We start from the raw sequence: 25,553 nt of genomic DNA, 5'->3' as shown, positions 1-25,553 counted from the left end.
CTATGATTCTGTGAAGGTTGAGATAAAACTGGTGCCCACTTGCTGCAAAATAAGAGCTGAAGGTGTCTGTCCCTAGGCTGCCAAATGGGGGTAATGCCAGTTCTCAGAGAAGATTACCTGGTATCCACTGCTTCCTTTCCCCTTGAAACACCTGCCTGGAGGTATTTCAGGTGCCAGAGCACCAGCTTCATGGGAAGGGATAGGACAGGATTAAGCCAGCCCCTGGCCAGCCACACAGCCCACATGGGTGCAGATAAGTGAGGGCGTGAGCAGCATTTGCACTGAGGAGCAGAAATAAAGCTGTGGAACAGCTGTGGATGAGAAAATGCACAGTTTCTGCTTTGATTTGGGGTATGTAGGGAAGGATAGTCTTGGAGTTCAAACCGAGCTGACTGCCCAGCCTCAGCTAAGCCATTCCTGACACTAGGTAGACATATAATATGATCCAGTCTATTGCATCCAGGGTTGGCTTCCGCTGCCGATCTCCTTCCAGCTCTCTCATGGGGAGCTGGCAAAGCCCATCCTGCCATTCATCCTCCAGCTGCCTTGCTCCTCTGCTCACAGACTGCCCTTCTGCCTTTGCTCCGGTGTACCTGAACTCTCTGAAGGACAGCATGGGAAACAAAGACATTGGCAACTTAAATTCTCATTGACTCCATTATGTGTCCAAAAGCGCAGCCACCATGGTTTGTAAAGTCTCCCAGAGCAAAATTGCTTCTGCTCTCAAAAGACTTTATATTTGACTTTAAATTCAAAGTCTTTCTTTCTCTCTGCTTTCTAAAAGGGCAAGCACATCTTGGAGTCAGTGCCACAACCTGGTCAAAACTAGTCGGGGAAAAAAAATTCAGAGCATGTTCTTCCTGATTAATTTTGAAAATCTCTTGCTAAGAAACTTCTTTAGCAACCTCCCTTTCAGAAAATCAGCAGGCACTGTAAGCTGAGGGAACAAAACAATGACCTCCAAGCTCCTGCTAAGTAAGAAAATAACCATTTTTTTCCCTCCCATTTTGTTAATAGAGTCATCCAGGAACCACACAGCTTGAAAGTGATGTGACAGGCCCCTATCCGATACTAATTCACATTCCAGTCCTCTCTAACAAGCCCGTGCCAGGGTGCCAGGAGCGTGTGTTCAGGCATTGCTCTCCTCACTTCCTTCCCAGTCTGCTCTCAGCTGATGCTCTGTGCTGGCTGAATGGCCACAGACACAAGCTCTCTATCTCCCTGCTGCTCGCAGCCTAACTTGCCTGATGAAAACTACCCCCGTTAAAGTGGGTTGTCTGGGAGCAGCTTGTCACTGCCACATGTGTAGCATCAGGAAAAAAAAGAAAAGTCAAACCAGCCATCCCTTTTTTGGAAAAAGCCAATGCTGCCTTTAGTTCTCACTCCCACTTCTTCCCAGCAGGAAAGCAAGGCGGCGTCCCCAGACCTTTTCCAGCAATGCGCTTTGTGTGGAAGTTACCTTTCTGCCTGCTCAGGCTTCAAAATATCAAAGAGCAAAAGGTAACCCTGCATGGCATGTAAACATGCTGCTGTGAGCTTTGAGGCCGTGCTTTGTACCACTCTTAGCCCAAGTGTTTGTTCTGTGATACAGGTGAATAAAATGGTCATGTGCCTTGAAAGCACAAGGGAAGCAAAGTACCTTTTTCACTTACAGATGCTCCCTCACAAACCACACACTTCTCCACTTACACATTCCCAAGCATTTAAGAAATATTAATTCTGCTGCAGAAAAACCTCCTAAGGTATAACTGTACTGTCATTTTAGAGAGCAGTAGCAACATGAAAAGGCTACGTGCTCTGTTTCTTATGCAGGATCCTGGAAAGAAATTCAACATGTTGGTTCTTAAAAAAAAACAAACAAAGAAAACCTCCAAAGTGTACACTTTGTCAAGGAAATGCTGCTTGGATGCCAAAAGTTAAACCAGCATCAGGTTATGGATGCTGGGATTGAAAAAGTTCACATTGCATAAGTGTTTATGTGCACTTGCAAGAAGCTCAGACACCATCTTAAGTGACTGTCCTAGGCTTCAGTTACTAGGTTAGAAAAAGCTGGATTTATGGGAAAAAAAAGATAAACTTTGCTTCCTTTAGACTCCCACTGTGCAACATATATACCCACCCACACTTATTTAAACGTGGAACAATCTGTCGTATTTGCCCATTATGGTTATAAAGCAGGGCTCCAAACCCATCCCAGTGGATGGATACCTTTCCGAGTCTGGCCACAAAAACCGCATCACATTGTATCTCCTCCCGGTGTGTGAAGATCTGGAAGACAGCTGGGCAACAAGCACAGGAATCTTTCAGGAAATACACCTTCCTCCTGTCTCGTTCCTTAAGCTCTCTGTTTGGGTTTGCTCCTGGTTTTGTTTATGCAGGAGAGAGATACTTGTGAAACCTAATTAACCACTGGAGAAGATGATGTTTCTGTTTGGGAGCGTGTTCCCTGCCCCGGGCTCCAGCTGCGTGACAGCAGCGCAAACACGGTAATTAAGATGAGCGTGGCTGAATGCACGGCCAGATTAATGAATGCTGAAATTACACTGGGAATACACTCAGCTCTTCCCAGAGAGATGGATGAAAGGGTGCAAAGGCAGCATGGCCACAAGCACACAGTTTCCAGAAAGCTTTTTGAAACTTTGAATGAGAGACAGCAAAATGCTCGGCTAACACAGCAATAGAAAGACCAGTCACAGGATTAGAGTGACCTTTTGTAACCAGGGCATTCAAAGGTAAACTGAAGAGCAATGCCAGTGTGTAATGTATTTGCATCAGTCCTTGGGAACGAGCCAGAGGACTGAAAAGGGAACTTAAGAGGGTCTGAGCTCTCCTCCAGCCAGTAATACCATAAAAGCCCACTGGAAATAGAAAGACAAGACCTAAGGAAACGCCGAGAGTTTTTTATGGAAAAAAGGCTAAGCACTTCCACGCTCTGTAAGAAAACATTAAGTCAGTTTCATGTCCCTCAGCGAACACCCACGTCCAAGATTTTCCTCACAATCGCAGCCTAAAACCATGCCCAGGACGCCCCAAAAGAGCACCTTTGCCCTTCTCCAAACCTTGCCGCCGCCGGCAGATGAGCGGGGTCGGGACCCGCTCCTGTGAGCGCGGTTCCTCAGCCCCGCAGCCCTGGAGCTGGGCTCGGCCGCGTCCCCGCTCGGCAGCTCCCCTTCCTTCCCCCGCGGGCTGCGGGCCCGCACCCCTGTGGGAGCCCGGCCGGGTACCTGTTGCTGCCGGCGGTGCTGCCGCGGCTCACAGCCCGCTCCGGGACGCCGCTCGCCCGCCGCCGCCCAGCGCTCCTCGGGCACCGCGGTGCCCCATCCCGGGCGGCAGCGCCCGCAGCTGGGAAACTAGTAACAGCGAATAATAATAACAATAAAAAAAATAAAATTAAAGTTTTAAAATTAAATTTAAAATTTAAAATTAGGAGAAGCGAGGGCAGCTCGTCTCCTGCCGCCGCGCAACGCCGCTCTGGCAGAGAACGCAGCCGCTGCCGGCTTTTCCTTGCGGAGCTGCGGGAGGGAGCAGGAGGCGGAGGCGGGGGCGGGGGCGGTGCTGCTGCGCGGCCGCGGCCCGCCCCCACCCCGCGGACGGTGCGGGGGTGCGGAGCCCCCGGGGTCGGCCCCGCGGGACGCGGCGGAGCCGGCGCGGCCGGTGCCTCCTCCGTACCTTTCTGGGAGCGGCGGCAGTGCTGCGGCTGTTCCGTTTTTTCATTCGATGCGTCTGGCCCCTCAGGCCGTTTGTCCCAAAGACGGAACATCCGCAAAATCCCTCTGACCCTTGCCGCGTGGAATGGGGCAGGGAACGGGCTGCCGCCGCTTGCCTTCCCCGTGGCCGGTGGGCCACTCGCTGCAGCCACTCCGTTGCCTTCAGCAGCGTGTGTGAAAGCTCTAAATTTGGGTATGGGGCGGGCTGAAGACAGCAGTTAAAGGCGGATATAAATGAAAGAACATTGCAATGAATGGACCTTGCATTCCTTCCTTTAAGCATCTTTCCTGTCACCCCAAGAAAAAAGGGCAGAAGCACCGTATTTTCCCAGAGACTGTGAGGACTGTGAGGTATTTTCTTCAAATTTAGTCTTCCTTCCAAAATGTATAGTGCTATTTACTATTAACATGTCTCTCTAGAGAGATAGGGACTTTGCATATATTTATTGCTACCCTTAGGACTTCTTCGTTTCTCTTCTGTGACTTTTTTTAAAATCTGGACTTTACATCAACCAACAGAAGTACCAAACATGCACGTTTTATTTTCTATACGATTTGCTGTTCCTCTGCCAGCATTTAAAGATGTAGGGTCCTTCAACAAGCTCTCCCTTGTGCCTCTTAAACAGCTGCAAATGCTTCTTTTTTGGGGGGAGGGGGGAGAGGGAGTGACGGGCAGAGGGAATCCCTGGCAAATCTATGAGGTTGGTAAATAGACACAATTTGGAAGGAGGCTTGTGAAGTCAATGGTGATACCTTCCCCATATTCCTGTATCTTTCCCCATTAGGGTCAGGATAGGTAGACTCACCATTTTGAATGCAAATGTTTCTCATTGAGTACACTGACCTGTCACACAGAGGATTATACTGTATGAAGAAGTTAAGCAAATGACAAGGAAGACAGAGTTAGGTTTTTACAGAGCAATGTGCATGTAAAACAACCCCCAAAACTGTCCCTGAATAAAAAATCCAAGCTGCCAATTCCAGATGACCTATCATCCTAAGTAATTTTCAGCAGGAATAATGAACATGAGCTATTTATATTGTATGCTGAAAATAAACCCTGTAGCCTTAGAAAGCAGAAATGAGAGAAAATTACTCCAGATTCAGTAAAAGCAGAAAAGGATGCTCTTCACACTGGTGTGCAGACTTCTGGGGCCTACAGGCCATTTCCAGGGTTTCTGAGTTCAGATGGGCTCTACAGCACTCACGGCTGTGGCATTTCCAGAGGCACCCATTTCTTCCCTAGGAAAAGTGTAGGGGCTGTTGCCAGCACAGTGTCACTGATGTAGCTCCAAGGCAAAATTTTAAGGGTGACCTTTCTACATCTCTGACTGAATCAACTATTCCCCCATTTCATGTGTGTCACATAGGATGTGAACTCAGAGGCAAAGGCAGAGAAGTCGCTTTCTGGAAAAAGCAGCTGTGTGCTTTGGGCTATGGAATGCCAGGGAAAGAGGAGAGGAAATATTTGTGGCAATGCTGAAAGCTATAAATGTCTCATCATGCATACTTAATATGTGTTTGAGTCCATTTCAGCCTTTTAGGGGGTGGCAGCTCTCACTTCGGAAGCCTGGTTAATTTGTTAAAGGTTTTCAGTGCCACAGACTAATTGCAGCATCTCACTTCAACCTGGAGCCTCCTACAGTTCTGGTCAATCGTTACAAATTCCCTCTGGTCTTTTTGATCTTATCTTGCAGAAGATTTTTTGAACTTAAGGTTGCAGATGCAAATTACCTCATTCATATTGCAGCCTCCTCTTTCAAGGAAATCTCCTCTATCCTATGCAAATATATGTGATAGGGATGTATGAGCTGTTTCTCTTGGTTTCTCAATATAGTTTAGAATAGCAAATGCAGAAAGCTACTCTCCTCTTCTCCATCACCTCAAGCCCTACACACAGTCCCATTTCTCTGCCCCCAGTGCTTGTTGAAACAGCTGGGAGACTGAGAAGGTTTATGGATGCTCTAGATAAAATCTTTGCCCCACTTAGTCCTTCTGGACATGTATTCATCCTGACACACATGCTTTTGAAAGGCTCGGGACAGTCATTCCACGTGTGTCTTGTTTTGCTAATTCAGTGGAAATTGCCAGAGAGGTCTGTCTCCCTCCATCATCAGGCAGAACTGAAGCTGCCATTGTATTGTGGCTGTGATCATGCTACTATGCCTATAAATTATTCACGGTATTGCAGCGTAATCTTCTGTTACGTTAAAAATAGGTCATCGTGAGTGTCCCCAGTGAAATTTCTAAGTGACAACAGCTGATTTTAGCTTTGTCTCCAGAAAACAGTGACTTTTTCAAAGCAGTAATTGACAATTATGGTGTACTTCCATCTCCCTGACAGCTCCAGTGCACCTTCACAAACACTAATTCTCAGCAATGGTATCCCCACATTATACGTGAGACAACTAAACCACAGCTAGCAAATTACCTGCTGAGCTTTGCCGAAGCACTTTGCTTTCTATTAGCCTTTGCTTCCAGGCCAAAGAGTAAATCAGGATTATCAGAGAAGAGATTATAGTCTGAGAATGCCTAAGTGCTCTGCTCCTCCCAGGCACTCAGAAAGCTGCTGGAAAGGGCTGAGCAGGATTTTCTGGCTGATATGCATCAGTTACATATTGCTCTGAGGGGGGTGGATATATGAAGAAGTACTTCACTCTTCCCATTGCTACACAGTCTCCGGCCCACTGAATCCCCTGAATCAAGAGAGCAGGAGGCTTTCAGGTCCATTGCAGGCCTACAGAAACCTGGAAAGGGGGAGCACGACCCAGTAGTCTGGATAGAGGTCTGGGGGAAAGCCTCTTTCTTTCCCCCATAAGATACTGTGTGGGAGGGCTCTGTGTGGACCCCCCTGAAAATGTGGGATATTGTTGAAATTTCCCTGCTTGCTGTGGGGATGTATGTGTGTTATGCAGATACAGAGACTTAGCTTAGGCCTGGGTGATTTCATTCACCTGGAAGCAAGGACTGGCAGTGGGTGGCAATACTCAGCAGACCATGCAGACAGCAATTTGTATGGAGGTCTCTTGTTAGCATGTTCAGAGCAGCAAGAGGCCAAAGGAGGTGGGGGGATGGTTGAGCAGACCACAACTTTGAGCTTTGGGTGTCTGAGGTAGATCAGGCTTGCCTTAGCCTTTAAGGAAGACAATTTATACATGTTTTTTCGATGTAACTTGTCTTTTTTGTGTTTCTGTGTAACTCCCATGCTCAGAAGAGATGCACAAGACATCTTCATATTGCTGATGGACATCCCACAGGACGTCTCCAGCAGGTATCTCACCCAGGCAAGTCTTCTGTGGGAACACAGGGTGCAAACCTGACTGCTCTTACCTCGGGATCTTGGTCCAAAAATATAGGTTAATGATCATATTTAAGAGCGGGGAACACAGCAGGTGCTGGAACCATCACTTGGGAAAGGTTTTAGGGGAGACGTAAAAGACAAGAGCCTGACCCCTGCCATGAGAAATCTGGGCAAGGACTTTAACTTTCTGACCATATACAAGTTTGCCATTACTCTAACTAAACATATTAGAGTGTTGCCACAATTCTCCTACTGCACCCTGCCCATGCTGCTCTTTGGATTGACTCCATTCCTATACTTCTACCTTCTCTGGCCAGCTTGTTGGACATTCATTGTCATCCTGTAACATTTCTTGCTCTCTTTCTAGAAGAGTTTGATACCCGCTTGTTTTTCTCTGCTGACATCCTCTAACCACTGTGCAATCATTTCCCCCCTTCCCATCACTGTGTCGCTGCTCCACCCTCAAGTTCCTCATTTCTCATGATGGTGCTTTTGCAAGTTTTTCCATCTGCTGCTCTGGGGTACTTTGTGGGGAAAAGTTACTAGTGCTGATCTTCTGCAGTGATTCAGGAACAAATTCAATGTCCTGGGACTTGCCAGATGCTCAGCACAGCTGGATCTTTGGGAATGACCAAAGCATAATGCGGTGGTTGTGTCCTGTGGCATGGTGGCCAGGACACACTTGGTATGCCAAGGAACAGCTATGGATACAGAGGGAGAGGGCTGGGGACAGAAAGGGGAGTCACCTTTAGCTTTTGTTGTACCGCAGAGATTACACTTTCCCTAGGTAATCCTTCTTTTATCTGTTCTTTCTCCCACTTTGCTGCATTTGTGGTGGTCTGAGACAGCTGCCTTCAGATCAAGAACACTTCCCACAATGGCCCGTGCCTCTGGCAGCATTTGGTGTTTGGGAGGTGTATGCACAAGCATACACCCTACCTGTCCTCATGTATATAACTTGAGAGAGCAGGATGAAGGAGCCACCAATTGCATTTTTTTCCCCCCAGAACCCATTTCAAAATCAGCACTGATGCCTTTTCTGGGCAGGTTTTGGGTGGCAATGTTCATGCAGGGTTGGAGGGAGCAGCACATTCCAGTTTCTCAGACTGCTTAGCAACCATGGCTGGCTGAGCCGCTCTTAAGTGCTCGCCAAGTGTGTGGATGGCATGTCTAGTGCTGCAGCTCTAGCCTTATTTTTTCCCTGTCTCTCGTTTTTGAAAATCATTCCTTGTTTTCTAGTTAAGGCACCCGAAAAACTTTGGAAACTAATTTTTGCTTTCCTGGACAGCTGGCAGACAGCTACACTGTAAGCTGATCAAAGATACTATAAGAGGGATCAGAGACTTGGAGAGACAGGCACTAAGAGCCTGCTTTTTGGGACCATGACTGCAGGACAATGTTGTCCACGCTGCTGGTAATGGGCTGGCTTGAAGTCCTGCTGCTGGACAGCCATGAAATCAGCTTGCCCAGAGGAGTGCAGGGAGTGGAACACATTGCTTTCCATGGGTCTGCAGCATGTGAGATGCCTGCTTAGGGCTGCCTGTCCTAGTACAACCAACATGCTTAAGATCAAGAAGGCCCTGTTACACCATCTCCAGGAATGGATTCAGCTTTGTAGACAGAAAGTCAATATGTTCCTAGCCTCCCCATTGGGATCCTCTTGAATCATTAGGTAATATTTTGCCTCTTACTTGTTTCTTGGCTCTCAGGTGCCCAGACATGTCTCCCTGCCACAACCTTCACTGTCCATCATGACAGCAGGCTGAGATCCTGAGTCTGTTTGGGGTTCTCTTAGGGACTGAAGCCATCTCTTCCCATGTTATCAAGCAGCAATGCCTGCTGCTGAAACTTGCTGGTTACATGAGGACTACAGTTAAAATGTGGCCCCAGCCCATGTTCACCTCCATACTCTCCTTGCACCCTCACCTGCACTTAAGAGGCAAATTTTAGGCAAGCTCTAAAACACAGCGGAGGAGAAAACCTTTCTTTATACATGCCCAAGTACATTCTGGTCCTCCTCCACCCCATGCTGTGAAGCAGACAACTGGCCTGGAAAGACCAAAGATCATGAAAGATTGTATTCTATGGGGCAAGACACTATAGGACATGTTAGCAAACATCAAAGGTATCCTAAGTCCATGACTGAAAGAGCAAGTCAGGAGCACCCAGGACTTTGGCCTTCCTTGCTGTCACCCCCAGCAGCAGCATAGAGACAGGCCCTGCCTTCCTCCTGCTTTGTGAGCCCCACAAGTCATGGCAAGAAGGGGAGGAGCTGTGGGGGTGATGAGCATGGTCTGGGGTAAACGATGGTCAGGTAGAAGGTTGCAAAGCCTGGGGTGGAGGAAAAGGAGCAAACAATGCCAGACAAATTTAAAAATCTTGTTCCATGTATGAATCCTGCAGTGCTGCACACCTGTCTTCCTGCATGTCCCTAACATGGCAGTTTCATAATAGAAGCCCAGGAGGAGTCCTCAGGTGCAAAGGCTTCAAGCAATTTCCATCCTTAGTTACGTCAGCGTAACACCAGAGTTACCTTGTATTCATTCCCAGATAAACTGCAGTATGGGTGACCTGGCGAGGTCCTCAGTGCAGAAACTGGGCTCCTCTTTCCTTCTTGTGGGCCAGAGTTCTGCACAGAGGCTTGCAGCTTTGGGAAATGATTTTCATTCCCTCTCTGCCTCCAAGATACCACCACTTCCCTCTTTTCCTCACCAGCGCATATTTCTGTGGCTTAAATATAGCAAATACAAAACAAGTGCAGCACACACAAAATGCCATTCGGGGGAGCGCAATGAACATGCTGCCTCTGTAATGTAATGAGCCCCAAGTGCATCTGCCAAATATTTGGACTGAGATTCCAAGGGAGAGGGGGTGGTCTGCAGCCCAGAGAAGCTCCGAGCAAACCCTCAGACCAGTGGCCCCAGGCATGTCTTGGGGGGGATACAGGTTCCTTGTTGGTCCAGCCTGCCTTCACCTGGAGGTGACTGACCATTCATAGCAGTTATTTCCTCTAGGAAAGGTGAAGAGCAGCTTTGTGTGAGTGGATTTAAAAGTCACAAATAATACGTAAAGCAAATAAGAAGTGTTTCTTTAGGGGTGTGGTCTGGCTTTGTGGCTGAGGTTAAATGACACCAGTGAAACCATGCCAGTTTTTGAACATCTGACCCTGTGTACTATTTTCAGTGCAGTGATTTTTGAAGTGATTGATGACAACAACTTGGCACTACTCAGAGGCTGGTGTTGCTGATTAAGCTCACTCTTCCTTGGCTCACAACAGGCATCAGGAATAGAGTGGGCAGGAAGCTCCCCAGAGCAACAGAAGAGGCAGAGCACATCAGGACCTCCTGAGCTGCCTGTGTTTCAATGGGGAAATTAGAAAAAAAAAAAAAAAGCTACTGACATCGAGCTCCAGAGCTGAGCTCAGCAGCGGTAGAGTGCTCTGTTCCTCCTGTGGCTTTCTTTTTCTTTGAGAATATTTTTGTATGGATTCTTTTCAACATTCCCACCCCCTCAATGAAAAAAAAAGAGCCTCCCTTGTTAAGTGTGTGCTGGGACTGCTAGTGTGGCACTCCTTGCATGTGTTTGTAGGAGGATCTCAGAGACGCTATCTGGTTTCATATCTATCTGCATCTATAAAGTATCTCTTTTCTCCAGACCCTCAAGAAAAGGAAATATGTTAGTTCAGTGTGAAGGCAGTGAGCAGGACTCCAAAACTTACAGGAACTCTCAGCTGGCAAACTGCACTTCTACACAGTCACAACCAACTGCTGAAAAGAGCACGGTGCCTTGTAGCCAACATCCACGTTCACAACAGAGCTCTTCCACTGCTCTGAGCTACCATGAAGTGAGAAGGACGTGAACAAAGCTCCATTTATGCCATGGAGCCTGAATGCTGGCCAGCCTTGTTAGCCACTGGCGTCTTAATCACAAATTTGAGAAAGCCATGGGACTCATGTGTGAGATTTTATAAGCTCATCTCCCTGAGGTCCTGCAGGAATCCTTGAAGATTTAATGTCTATGTTAATGACATATTTAATATATTCACAGAGCTTTTAACCATCCTGCCAAGCCCTTCAGAGAGGCTGTTCCTCTCTCTTCTGCCACAGGTGGCTGTGACACCCCTCCAGGGAACCTCCTGGACACCTCTCAGCTGCTGCCATACCTGAACCATAGGTGCATTCCTCTGGGAGTGAGGAGAGCTGGGGGCTCTTCACTCTGGTGTTACACAGCATGAAGAGAGGATCACTTGCACAAAAGCTCATCATTGCAGGTCACTTCCCCTAGGGCTGGGCACAGGGAGGGCAGGAAGGCAGGGTTGGCCTGGGGAGCAGCCTGGTGTGATGAAAGGGGAGCTGTTGCAAGCCCTTGTGTGCACTGCTATAGGCACCTCAGAGAGCTCTATCTGAGTTTTTGGGGCAATTTTGAGGTTTGCTTCCCAGGATGGTCATTTCGCCTGAGATTTTGGACTTAAGCATTTATTTCACTGGACTGTTTTGAGTGTCTTTTCTTCTCTGTGGAATGGGTTGTAGTTAATTGTAGGCAGGGTCATGCGATGCCATGACACGGGCAGTAAATCCAGGGCAAGGGTCTGGTTAGTGAGGCTACAGGAGCAGCCTGGGTGCTGAGCTCCCCCACCACGGTGCAACAGAGCAGCACCAAGTGCAGGCAGTTTTCCCAGTGGGGCATAACTAAAAGCATCACTGGGCACTGGGGGAACCTAACCCAAGCCCATGTGGGCATTACCTGACCTACTGGGTCCGGGTTAGAGGCAAAGCTCAAGTAAATGTCACTTTAATGGTAAGCAGCTGCTGCAGGGCTTTCTCCTTGAACCTGCTATCACAAAGATGAGTCTACCTGGCTCCTGCAATGGATCTGCCTCCCATTGCCCTGTGGGTGGGAATTCTGGGCTGTGGACCCCTACAGGCACCAGCCACACTTGTGCCCACTGCTGCCAGGCTAGCACCAGGGGACTGCCATGGTCAGTGAAAGAGCCCAGGTCTTCCAGCAGTGAAGGATCCCTATTTCCATGCTCCGAATTGGCACCTGGAGGGGCTTCTTGTTTCAACTCTTGCCCTCCCTCCTTCTCACACACACTCACTATTGACTAAGAGGAGCATAAGGTAACCAGTTTGAGGAGCTAGAACACTAAATCTCAGAGAGGGCTAGAGTGGAAGTCATTCAAACTTCCCAACTTGGGTGCAGCCATTTGTGTTTATCCACTGCCATCTGTTCAGGCAAGGGCAGAGTCACTGTGGCCTTCTCCCCAAAATACCAGTTTATTTTCTCACTCTCTATGGCTTCTTTTCTTTCTACTTTAATTTCTGTCTTCCAATCTTTTTATCAACTATTAGAACTCAAGGTATCGTTTCCAAGCTCTTCATCTCAGAACTTTCCAATTCCCAGACTACCTGCAGTTAAACCAGGGTAAGCCAATGCCAGCCCCCATAAGTTAGATTGAAGACTTCAGGATATCCATAGTGGTTTTGCTTCACCTGTTTTCCAGTTGCCAAAGACACAGGAATATCAGGGACTCTTTCACTGCATGAACCCCTGCTTCAAATCATTTCCCTGCTCCTGGATGCCAGATCAGCAACACACTGCTTAAAATTCTGTGTGGCCTGACAACACCCCTCACCCCCACAAGCAATGCTGAGATGTAGGAGAAATCCTACTATTGGGCAGTCTTCCCACCATCCACTTTTTAGTGCCTCTGTGACATTGTCAAGTGCTTGACTACCCTCTCTCTCTCTTTCCCCCTCCCTCATGCATACACACAGACTGTTTTCACTCCTTGCCTTTCAACTCTGCACTTCCTGACCCGGTTGTTTTGTGCCTGTCACACCCATGGTACAGCAACCACAAGGCTTTGGTTTAGCATCCAGGCAGGCGGAAGCTCATTTCACAGGCGGCTGAGCTGTGCCTCGAATTATTAAAGGGGTGAAGTTGTTTACACCACCCACTCACGTTAGCCAAGACACATTTATTTTTGAATTTAATGACGGGACTGAGCAACAAAAAGCTTGTGTTTCTTGGAGCTTTGTAAAAATGCTATGTAAAATCAGGAGGGGAAAAACATGTGAAAAGAAAGGCAATTTTGCTTCAGCCTTTGGTGTGACACTTGTTTTGCAAGCTTAGAAGGCACCCCAAGCACACCTGATCAGTGGTTTCTCTCTGCTTGTACATACCTTCCTCTTTTCTCTGAGGAGAAATGCCACCTGTTTATTTGACCTGGATTTTCCCCTCGTTGTTATTATTAGTGATCTAGAAATATTGTCAACAGATATGAACCAAAAAAGTTGCCTTCCAGAAATGGAGAAGGAAACACCAAAAAGATCAAAGATCTTTAATTAAAAAATAGGGAGAGAACAAAGCAAGAAGTGTCTCTCATTTCCATCTTTTTTTTTTTTTTTTTCGTTTTGGGCTTCATGGGCTCAAACTTTTCTGCTTCATATATGGAGTGTGATGCCCTGTTAAAAATATCCCTCCAGCTGCCCACGACAGCTGGAAGTGCCAGAGCACTGTGGGTGGGTCAGTGTGGGGGCGCCTGGGGTGGGGATGGGCATCTCACACTGATTCCTCCGACCACAAAAAGCTCTCTCCCCCGTCTGCATAACTCTGTGTCCGCCCATGGAGCACAACCAACACGAAGCAGCTGCGAGAAGCAGGTGAGCAGAGCATTTAGTGTAAACAGGAATAACAAAAATGCTCCATAAGACAGCACCCTTTTTTTCCTGGCCATCCTTGTCCTGCATGTTAAATAGGTCTGATGTTAAATAGGTCTGATCATGCTCTTGCAGAAAGGTGCTTCAATCTGAGTTTATAGGCCAAATATCTCACTACAATCCATCTATCTGGATGAAGCAGATACCATTGCCTTGGTGATGGGACTTCTCATCCTCTGGGCTGCAGGGAGTACAGCACACACTTTCTCCATCTCCGGGAATGTGAGATAAGCCAAAAGGACAAGTAGGGCTGGTGGGACCTGTAAACGTTTTCACGACAGTAATCAGCAGTCTCCCAGCAGTCAGGAAGGAGAAGCTTCCAGGCTTGATACATTGCAAGGCTGCTCATCCTTACAACAGCCTCCTGAGGTACTGGGAACTTGTATGCTGGATAAAAAGTAGCCATGTCAAACTCTTTGGGGTGAAAACATGGGAAAAACAGCATTTCTGTATATCTCTGAGGTAGGCATCTGCTGGAATACCATACTGATATGCACACATAAGTTACACCACTTTGATGTACTCTGTGGGGAGGGGTCACACCTGAGGTCTCACCAAAGCAGGGCTGGATGCAGCACGGAAAGGAACCTGGTCCCATGGGTCACAGACAAGCTGTGACATGGATGTCCCCCCTCTGACATTTTGACAAGCCACTGCAGTTATATGCCCAAGAAAAGCAAAGTGTCTGGTATTGCTTTAGGAGAAAAGTTGCTTAACCTGAATTGTTGCTGAATAAAGAGTCTCAACTATAAGTTAACATTCAAGCCTTTATCCTCAGTTTCCTCTAACAATTCTGACCTCATTATGTGCAGGCAGTGCACATAACCATGTACAGCAGCTACCTTTCATTTCAGCTAAGTCTCAAAGCTGGTCCCAAACCCCAGAACTAAAGCTCTTTTCTCGCTTATAAAAGACAGGCAGGCTTTACAAGGATGTAAAGGCATCTGGTGCAATTTTGAAGCACATCTTAAACATTTGATGCAGTTACTGTTCTGCTGGGAGCCTTGATGGGCAGCAGTGCTGGAATGTATCCGTATGCCTTAAGCAGCCCGTCAGTCCTGGGCAAGGAAAGGGCCCTGGGACTCTGACACTGTGCAGTGCACCATCTAAAATGGGGCTCTGGTCTAGTGAACTGGAGCACACACTTAATGAATGTAATGAAAAAGCGTTGGTTTCCCCCCCATTCTTTGAAAACACTGATGGGATTTTGTGTCAGCTTTGACCTGAGAGGGAGGTCATGGCTACCCCACGTACAACCAGAGGGCATATACAGGAGATGGGAAGTGGAGGTATGAGGAGGGGTCAGTGTAGAGCAGCTGCATGAAAAGATCTGCAATAAATCACAGCCTAATTTTTGTTTTTCCTGTGCATTCTCAGTTTGGATACAGTGATAAGTGCTAACAAATATTTGGACCCAATTCTCAAAGGAATACTAAGTAAGTTTGCCAAAACCACTAAATTGGGAGGAGCTGTTGACTCTCTCAAGGGCAGAGAGTGCCTGCAGAGAGACCCCAACAAATCAGAGGCCTGGGCAATCACCAACTGTAAGAAGTTTAAAAAGGGCAAGCGCTGGATTCTGGACATTGGATGGGGCAACCCTGGTTGTGTGCATAGGCTAGAGAATGAGAGGCTGGAGAGAAGCACTGTGGAAAGGGACCTGGGGGTCCTGGCTAATGGCAAGTTGAACATGAGTCAGCAGTGCCCTGGCAGCCAGGAGGGCCAAGCCTGTCCAGGGGGGCATCAGGCACAGCATCACCAGCCTGGCAAGGGAGGGGATTGTCCCACTCTGCTCTGCACTGGGGCAGCCTCACCTTGGAATATTGTGTGCAGTTTTGGGTGCCACAATGTAAGAAGGATATGAAACTATTGGAGAGCATCCAAAGGAGGGCAATGAAGATGGTGAAGGGCCTTGAGGGGAAGCTGCATGAGGAGAGGCTGAGGTCATTTGGTCAGTTCAGCCTGGAGGAGACTGAGGGGAAACCTCATTGCAGTCTGCAGCTTCCTTGTGAGGGGAAGAGGAGGGGCAGGCACTGATCTCTTCTCTGTGGTGACCAGTGACAGGACTCAAGGAAAGTGCATGAAGTTAGTTCAGGGGAGGCTTAGGTTGGATATCAGGAAAAGGTTTTTCACCCAGAGGGTATTTGGGCACTGGAACAGGCTCCCCAGGGATGTGGTCACAGCACCAGCCTGACAGAGTTCAAGAAGCATTTGAACAATACTCTTGGGCACCTGGCATGGCTCTTGGGGATGGTTCTGTACAGGGCCAGGAGTTGGACTCGATGATCCTGATGGGTCCCTTCCAACTCGGCATATCCTATGATTCTGTGATATGCTTGCTGAGTGCTTGCCAATTCTGTTCATGGATGTGTCTGCTTGATCTAGGAGCTCCTGCTGTGCCAAGCCTCTGGTCCCAGTCAGAGGCTATGCTGGTACGGTGGCATCACGCCTCCGTGTGAGCCCTCAGCTCTCCTCCCAGAGAAACCAGGGTCTGCCAAGAGAGCTGACTTGTGCCCAAATCTCCCTCCCTCTCTGGACTTGGGTCCCTGTCTTAGAGTCAGTGAAAATCCACACTTGTTTGGCTGCAGCGATGAGGGGAAGCCTTGTGCTAGTGGAAGGGATTTCTTTTTAATGAAATATAACTTCAGAATCTCAGGCACTTAGAGTCACTAAAAATTAAACAGCATTTTCCCCAAAGTGGGTGTTTTGACCTAACAAAATTGAAAGAGTAACTGAAGACATTTGCTTTAACATAGTGAGTAGGGCTTAAAAGAAATGAAACCTATCACTGCCTGTACTTTCAAGAGGCTAAAATAATTTCTTTTTGAAACTTTTGCTTACTACAGCTGTGCCCTGTTCGACACCAGCCACATTGCAGAGGAGAGGGAGTTGTGCTTCAATGAACCTAAGCACAGTCACTTGTAAAATCTCTGCAGAACCTCTGAAGGAGAAAGCACCATGTCAGTGCAAGGCACTGTCATTACAAAACAAGGGAAAGAGCTAACAAAGTTTCTTTGAGGATGAACATTTCAAAGCTTTGAAAACCTACTGCATTTTTGTGAAGATAGTTCTAGCATATTTTGTCACACCCAGCTCTGTGACCTGCCATTTCAATGTAAAATAAGGAAAACCAGTGCCTATTGGAGCGTAACTAAATGAAAATGGTGGAATTGTGAATTATGCTAAGGAAAATACAGTTTTCAACAAATGTTTTGGTTTGCATGTGGGAAAACATCAGTGCCATCTTATAGTCTGTATCAATCAGAAAATATTTCCCCCTTGATCTTTCCCAAAAGAGAATTTAAAACTGTAATTTTGAGAAGAGCTATCCTATGAACTCCTTGTTGATATTTCAGAAAGCTTGAAACACCAGAGGAATTCCAGAAAGCTATAAGTTAATGTTGTGTCACTAACGATGCTGTAGCCTGGCAGTGGTCTTGCCCTTGTCAAGGAATAGCTGATGTAGAAGTCACACAAGCAAAATTAAAGGAGATGGAATACAACCAGTGGCACTCATTAGGATTTTAGAGAAAATAATTGTATTGATAGTGTACTTGGACTTTAGTAAGAAATAAAACTTGGTACCACATGAGATCTTGACATATGTAACCCAGCTGAGAAACCATCATGGATGCCAGTTTCTAGAGAGGACATATGCAGATTGGTTCTTCCCCATGGGATTGAACTATTTTTATGTCAGTGACCTGAAAGGGAACTTTAAACAGTGATTGACTGAAAATGCAGATGGCACAATGTCTGGGCAAGTGGAGGACAGGCTACTTGAGGAAGTGAGATGATTCATCTGGCTTTAGTATGGGCATAGCCGGGAGCAAAGGAGATAAGCCATACTGATGGGACAGCACTGACTTTGTCCTGAGAAATTTGACTCTGAAAGACTTGAGGATTAAAGAGAAAAATCTGAGAAGAGCAGACCCTCATGTGATGCTACAACCTGAAAGGACTTTAGCAGATCATTGAACTGATCCTGACATATATATATTTTAAAAGTATGAGTAAACATATAATGTAACTTCTGGATTTGTCCCTGGTCTAATAGTTTTGGAGCACTGGGTTCCATGCCGGTGTCCACATTTCCAAGGGATTGGTCTCAAGAACCATGAAAATGATTAAAAGATTAAAAATTTATAAGGAAACAGTAATTGACAACAGTCTGCTTGGCAAAGGATAAGAGTGGTCTGAATATAGTCTGTAGATAGTTATATGAGATTTTTATATGCACAAGCAGTAGTGAGATCTTAATTCTCCTGGACAGGAGGGAAACTAACTCCAAAAAACTAGACAAATCAGTGCTAGAAGAAATAAAATGTAGCTGTCTTTAACTGTGATGGTAGCTAAGCCTTGGGATGAGTTAAAAAGGTGGACAGAGATTTGCCATCACCACTTTCCACATCAAGCTGGATGTGGAAAATAATAAAAAATAGCCCATGCCCTGAGAGCCGAGGTCTGCACTGAGCTGGGAGTTCAGTGCCTGACAAATGCCTCCATCTGGCCTGAAAATGTGCAACTAAGCTTTGGCTGCAACTAAGTTTTGGCTGGCGCCTAAGTCTGGGCAGCAGGAGTGGGGCGGGGGCTGCCCTGTGACCGGACCGGGCCCTGCTCCTCCCTGCTCGGATCCCACCCAGCCCGAGGGAGTGCACTGCATTGTCCAGGGTCAACAGCGCTCCAGAAATAGCAGCCAAAAAGCTAATGTTTCCTTGCTAACCCGTTCAAGAGAGAGGAGAGGGGCTGAAGGGGAAGTCTAGCACTATGCCTGTGTTGTTGGGCTCTCCAGCTGGCAGGTTTGGGAGCCAGCAATCCCTCTGCCTGAGAGAGCAGCTGGGATACAATTGTTCCCAGTTACACGTAGGTGAGTTGAAGAGGATGTGACCAGCTCATAGACTCGTAGGATACCTCACGTGGGGTGGGACCTCACAAGGTCATCTATTCCAACCTCCTGCTCCAAGCAGGGTCATGGAGAGGTTTTTAAAATGTTCCTGCCTTTGGACAGCAGAGCCTCCTCTAGCTGTTTCTGGATCAGCCCTGCCAGAAACAACTTAGCTGAGAGGCTGGAACAGATTTTTTAAGTGATGTATCATTCCCTTCAGATAACACAATATATACGTTGACTAACCTGCCCACTTTTCTCTCCTTCCCTTCTACATTTCTGATTAAGAACATGGGCTAAAGGTTTCCGAAACAGCAAAGCAGCTTAAAAACCCACTGGCTCTTCAGAGCACTTGAAAATGTCCAAATCAAGTCAGAGCATGTGGATGATTATCCTGGGAAGCAGCATCCACCTGTGTTGAATGCAGGATGCAGCAAATGCAACGGGGTACTTTCAATGCCAGTTGATTTGCCCAGTGGCATGAGGTGTTTCCTGGACTATCAGGATTTCTTCCACAATGCAAATGCACTGACCTCTCCTTTCTGCAAATTCATTGCCCTCTGAGCCCCGAGTGGGATACAGGGTGAGAAATGGGGGCATAGAGACGTGAGAAATGTATTTGAGCACAGAGAGAACATCATTGAAACTGCTTTCTTTTCTGAGCTGATGCTTTTCACTGGGGCTCAGATAACTTGATTTGGCACTGTTCACTGCTAAGTTTTCCATACCAACCGCAGCTGAGCTTTGTTTAAATGAGGCTTGCTGAAGCTGTGCTGAAAGTGAGTTTAAAGGTTCACAGTCTTTGGAGTGGATCCAGGCAGTTCTTTGTGCCTTCAACTCCCTTAGAAACTGTGGAGGGCTGGGGGCCGGGAGAAGATTTGCATGAGCAAGTTCTCCCCTTGGCTTGAATGCAAAGGGGAGCAGCGAGCAGCGGCAGAAATTGAACACCATGGGCCAGATTCTTCCTCCTCCTCTGGGCTCTCTTATCTGCGTCTCTGCTATTTTGACTTGATAGCACTCAGTACACATGTAAATGGTGGTACAGGATGCAAGCAACGAGGAATCAAGCACCAGCAGAAGCAGTTTTAGGGATAAGAAATTGTGACACTGGCTTTGTATCCCAGGTTGTGGCAGTTGGAGAGGAGGACGCTAATTTTGCTCAAATAATTTAAGTAGCAAGTCACCTTTAGCCCCTGTAAACAGCCCCTACCGCTTTAATGACAGCCGCACCTGTGGTGTTGAATGCCCAATGTGCCACTTTGCACAGAGCAGCCACTGTAGAAAATACACTCGGTGTCCCCCCAGCTTTCTTCTGCAGTAACTTCCTCGCTGAGGAAACAAGCTGCTGAACCAGTGTGAAAGTATTTTTATTGTATCTGTGGTCCCTTTGTTCTCCATTCTCTAAGGAGAAAAAGAGTCTGGTCACCCTGTGACCTTGAAGCCCACAGACAACTTCAGAATTTACACAAGAAATACCACCCAGGCTAGAAACCGGTCTCTAGTCTGAGTAGGAGAAGGATTAGTTCAATAAAAGATGACTTTACCTTCCCCAAAGGAATCATCTTCTTCTCCGGGTGCAGTCAAATCTTCTTGGGAGTGCTGCATCGTGGCAAGGACGCAGCTCAGGGAGCAGCCAGAGCCGAGTGCTTGAACCTGTTCCTACACTACAGCTCGACTGTTTCCTTTCACCAGTTTCCTAAACATTTTGTGGTAACAGCTTCCGCATCTGCACTTACGAAAACAATCTCATTCATACAAATGACGCCTCTTGTTTTTACAGTCAGCCTTTGAGATGAGCTTTGAGGTGGGGTGTCCTTACTGCTGAGAGAGAAGTTGGTTTTGAGAGCAGAGGAGGCAGGACAGGCTCAAAATGCACCCTGCCCTGTTGCTGAATGCCATAGCTGCGCAGCAGCAGCCCTGTCAGCCTGGGGTGTAAGAGTTTTGCATATGAATGGCAATGTTTTCTGGTGGCAGAGGTAGAGCTGGGGAACAACTCACCCTGTTCGGACTGCAGAGCAACTCCTCCCTTTCACCCCAGGGACATTGTGTCAAGAGGAAACCCCCAGGCTCTCTCAGTGTTGTGTATTCATGGCACTAATTTTTCTTTTGGCACGGCGGCAGTGACATCACTTTCTCACCCACACTGGGGTGGCCCATAGCAATGGACATGTGGACAAGCTGGAAAGCCAGAGGTGATGGCAGGTGTCCCATGGGCAGATGCCTTGGCAGGGACACGATTCTCACAGTTACACTTATCCGAGTCCCAGTCTGTGGTGCACTACCAAACCTAAGGACCTTCCTGGTCAGGTGTACAACAGAACAACACCGAAGTAAAACTTGCTGTCTGCCAACAATTGGCATATTATTTGAGTCACTACTAAGTCCGCATCAGACTGGTCCATTCTGTCACTGTGTTTCCTGAACTTTATAAAGCAAGTTGACTCCTTTGTGTCAGGTCCCTCAGTTTATGAGAGGACCTTACCTATAAACTAACTTACTCTAAACTTGTATGAAAATGGTTTTGGCCTTTAGCTAGTGTGTGAGCCTTGCATAGCCCTGCTGTCTTAATTGGTGCATTCAGGGATATTTCATATGTGTGTCTGTCCACTGTGGGGCCTAGTGCTGGCAGTCCCCCACAGCTGTGCTATCAGAAGTTAGAATGTAATGATGGTAAACCTGCACCGAGCAGTGATTACTCAGTCTAGTAATTGCATGTGTCACCACACCCTTGGAAGCGAGACTCCAGCACAGCAGCCGTGTTTGCTGCAGCTTCCGGCAGATGAGTCACAAGCAGATATAATGAGCTCTTCTCTGGTTATTATGTTGGGATTTTTTAAAGCTCTCGCAGTATGTCTGCAAGGCACTGCACAACTTGAACTAAAGATGGGACAAATCCATTTGAAGCACCTGATCTCACTCCAGCCCAGGCCATGTTCATTAGCAAATCCTATGGCAGCACTTTGGTCATCACAGGAAGCTGAAAGACCCTTTCCAGCTCATGCACAGCCTTCCTCTGGGTGCAGGGTCCCTGGAACGTGGTGCTGCATCCTACCTGCTCATGCCTCCCCCTTGCTGTCCTATCAGGTGCCTTGATTGCGCAATCTGGGAGTTGCTGCCTTTCCAGGATTGGGAAGCTGTATTTTCCGAGGTGGATGTGGTTGAAGCCAAGAGCATCCCAGCGCTGGTTTTAAGTGGGGCATTGTGGTTTGCCTGCTGAGTTGTTCCTCTGCCATGGCAGCAAGACTCCTTAGAGAACTCCATTCCCAAAAGGCCCCCCCTCGTACTTGGCTTTACTTTAAAATTGCACTTGTCAAAATCCCCACAGAGATGACAGCTTGGCCCAACAGGCAAGAGAGAGAACTTGTTTCTGGCCCTGCTGGACAGCCTTGGGGAAGTCACTCCTCCTTTCTAGACATCCTCCCTCACCCTTTTTCTTGCTCTGCTTATTTGAAATGATTTTTTCAGGCAAGGGCCGTCCCTGTTCAGATGGTAGCTGCTCCCTATTGTGCTCAATAGCATCCCTCTGCCTCAGTATGGCCCTCCAGCCATGGTGCTGAATAGATGGAGAAAGTCATAAAAAGAAAGAAACAGCATTATTGGGTGATGAGGGAAAGCAGAGAAGAAGAGGGGATCAGCAGGAGAGAGAGGTATGAAAAGAAGAATAGTAAGAGACATGAAAGCTGCAGAGGAAAAGCATCAATCTGGAGGGAAGGGGTGCTGGCATAGGAGGCTGGGACCTCTCCAGGCACTGCCTCCCAGGGTCAGGTCTGGGAACCCCTGAGCTTGCAGAGGCTGGCACAGCCAGCATGTGAAATGATTGCTGGGGGTGAGGGAAAGGAGAAGTGCTGAAGGAAAGACAGCCACAGGGTGTATCTTGCCTTAAAGTTTCCTGGCAAGACCCACTCCCAGCAATGGGCAGCTGCTGCCCATGGTTTCCTTGAAACAGCAGGAAGTGGTTGGCAGAAATCTTGAGCCCCTGTAAAGTCAGGGGCTAAACTGCCCCAGGGTGCTGTGTAGCATGTCAGTCTCTGAGGACTGGGGTGGGCCAGAAGAGGCTTCTGCTCTGTTGAGAAAGGTTTTTGGGCTTGATTAGAATAAGCTGCAAGATGAATGATGCTACAAATACAGATGTGGATACTCAAACCAGACAGACAGCCTAGCAAGAAGAATCACAGAGAAAATACACTGCAACAGCAGTGCTAAATTTCCTGTGTTGTCCTGCAATTGGAGCTCATTTGAACTTGGGCATGGGAAGTTTTAGCCATTTACCACTTCCTTCAGAAACGTGAAGGAACAAGCCACACTGTCCTGGTTATTGTGGCAGCTCCTTTTATGCTGCATTTCCCTGGGACTTAAAGCTCTTTCCTTACCCACTGTTTTCAGTCAGCCTCTCCGGATGCCTGTTACCTTGACAGCCCTTTTTTCTTTTATTTTCAGGAATTAAAAGGCATCAAAAGCTGTCCTCTCTCCCGAAAACAACTGTCACCAGAATTAACACAGCAGTCGGGCTGGTGATGAATGGTAATGACTCAGCCTCCATTGCAGATGCACAAAGAGGAGCTGCTTTGATTCGTTCCCGTTTGCCACATCGTCCCTTGACGGCAGCCTCACCTACATTGCTCGCAGTATGGGATGTTCCTCCAGAGACCTGTCCCCCAGGGGAGCCCAGTGCTCTTGCCCTCGAGGCAGGATAAATTAACACGGACAAAACCAGTCCACCTCGCATGGATGCCCAGGTTCCCCCTCTCCCTGCTCCATCTTTGCCTTTGGGGCAGCAGGATTTTGCCCTGGCAGTTTGTGTGGCTGTGTCTTTGCTGCTTACTGATCTCAGCCATCAACCTAACAAAGTGTCTTCCTCCCTGCTTTGTTTTGTAGCATATCTGGGGTCTTTCTCCTCTGTACCCACAAGAAGCATATTTTTCTCATTCTTGTTGAGCTGTTCTGAAACACAGTAACTTCTTAGCACCTGTTGGCGTAAAAAGCCCCACTCCACACCAAAAAAAAAAAAAAAAAACCAAAACAAAAAAAACCCAAAAACAACCCAATCAATTTTTGCACCCACTGCAAAACTCTCATGTGCATACTTTTCATGTAACCACATCTGATGCTGCTCTCAGAAGAAGTCACCACCCATATTCTAAGAACTTGTCAACAAAAAGTAGGGGAGCCTAGGGAAATGTCAAAAACAAGGGAGGATCAAGCCAAAGGAGACAACTTTTACAGCAGCTTCTTTATACTACTCCAACCTGACTCTTCTTCCCCTGCAAGTTAGTTTATTAGAATTTCTGATCCAGGAAAAAGTCAAGTGTTCTGATGTTTTATCTTCAGATACAGGACTAAAAGCCATTCCTAATGAAAAAAGAAGTGTAAAAAAAATTGCCATTTAGAAGTTTTGGGGTTGTTTTAATTCAACCCTACCTTAAATTACCAATACATCCACAAGCAGCAGGAGAGATGAGTTGGCCATTTTCTGTGTCTGAAACAGCTCTGCCCTATTCACATCTCCTCCTGTTCCAGCACTAGAAAGATTCTCAAGATACAGAAAGTTGTGTGTCACAGGGGTAGTTAGTGCCCTGCTCTTTTCTGAGGCTATTTTGGGAGTGAAGATTGCATATGGTGGGATAATCTACATGGAAAACAAGGCGGGGGGGGGGGGGGGGGGGGAAGTGTAAAAAGAAGGGGAAGATCACCCCGAGGTGGAGATAGCATGAAAGAGTAACTAGAAAAAGGTGGCTGACACTGGTCAGTTTGGGAAAGTGAGTGTTCACCTGCATTTGGAGCACTTGTAAAAGTTTTGCTCTGGATGTTGCTGCAGTGTCAGTTCTCCAGCAAAACATGCTCCTCAGAAAGCTGATAAAAGTTACAATAACTTGTCTAGTTGTTAAGTCATTTGCAAGTTACAGTGACTCCAGAGACTTAGATTATGTTTAGACAGTCTGTGTCAGTGTCTGACTGACCTTAGTATAATTTTTTCTTTCCAACTCTGGAAACTTTTCACACTTTTTTTTTGCCAAAAATCTAAGCTTTTTTTTTTTTTTTTTTTTTTTTTTTTTTTTTTTTTTTTTTTTTTTTAAGTAGGGATATTCAGTTCCAGAGAAAACCTGGGAGAATTCCTCCCTTTTACTGTCCAGAAGGAGAGTCAGCAGCCAGGCCAGTAGAAGACATGACTCACTGCACACAACTTTACAGACATTAGGAGCCCTGTGCACAAATCTTCACAAGGCTATGGAATACACACCATGCATTTCGGAGAGCTGAAAAAAGGGCAGGCTCCGGGAACCATTCACCCAGCAGAGAGGACAGTGGCTCCTGAGGACCTCTGTACTACCTTATCTTTTTGCCCAATTTCCCAGGAGACACACACTGCAGTGAGCAGGAGCCACGGCACACGTGCTATTGGTGCCCTGCTGGTGTTCATTCATGTTCCCCACCCCGACGCGAGCAGGGAACTCATCGCATGCCCCAGGGGTGAGTGGCATTTGTGTCCATTCGGGTGTGACACTGCAATCTACAACACTAGCACATCCCACCAACACATCAAAGGTGACTTTGGCTTCTTCCAAGATAGCCTTTTTTAATTCCAGTATCACTTGGCCTACTATCTTCTCATAGCAAAATATTATTTCAATTCAAAGGGAGGAAGCAAACCATGCTGGATGAAACCCCTACAGAATTAATATAGTCTTGAAAATTGTACTCAGTTAAGTAGTTCCCAAGTGGCTCATTATCAAAAGATAAGAAAACGATCAAGCATGGTTTTGCAGGGTTCAGCCTTGGATCGGGTATTATTCAATATATACTTTAATATCCTAGATGATCTTTAATATCCCAGAATAGATATGATCACACTCATTACAATTGCAGATGCCAGCTTTCCCAGCATATGTACACTGGAGGACAGAATCAAAATTCAAGCTAATAGTGACAAACTGGAGAAGCGC

The 25,553-nt window shown here is 47.0% G+C and overlaps 1 protein-coding gene across 5 annotated transcripts in view; it reads right to left on the bottom strand.

Moving 5' to 3' along the window:
• The window catches only part of RIPOR2 (RHO family interacting cell polarization regulator 2), a 108,629-nt gene that overhangs the window by 48,491 nt on the left and 34,585 nt on the right, over positions 1 to 25,553 (bottom strand). The window contains exon 1 of one of the 5 annotated variants that reach the window (XM_042048698.1): positions 20,157 to 20,399. The exons of 1 other annotated variant lie outside the window; for it this stretch is intronic. In XM_042048698.1, coding sequence (XP_041904632.1) covers positions 20,157 to 20,217 — 61 coding nt within the window. In that variant the 5' untranslated portion in view covers positions 20,218 to 20,399. Of the gene's footprint in view, positions 1 to 3,224; positions 3,497 to 3,669; positions 3,874 to 20,156; positions 20,400 to 25,553 lie in introns of those variants that run through there. 3 more of the 5 variants (XM_042048700.1, XM_042048696.1, XM_042048701.1) reach the window with 3 other exon arrangements.

Source organism: Corvus kubaryi, unplaced genomic scaffold (assembly GCF_017639235.1).
Source record: "Corvus kubaryi isolate FWS band 111438036 unplaced genomic scaffold, C.kubaryi_AGA036_p1.0 68, whole genome shotgun sequence".
Classification (NCBI taxonomy): domain Eukaryota; kingdom Metazoa; phylum Chordata; class Aves; order Passeriformes; family Corvidae; genus Corvus; species Corvus kubaryi.
The sequence above is the reverse complement of the archived record's forward strand: the minus strand, read 5'-3'. Positions and strand labels throughout refer to the sequence as shown.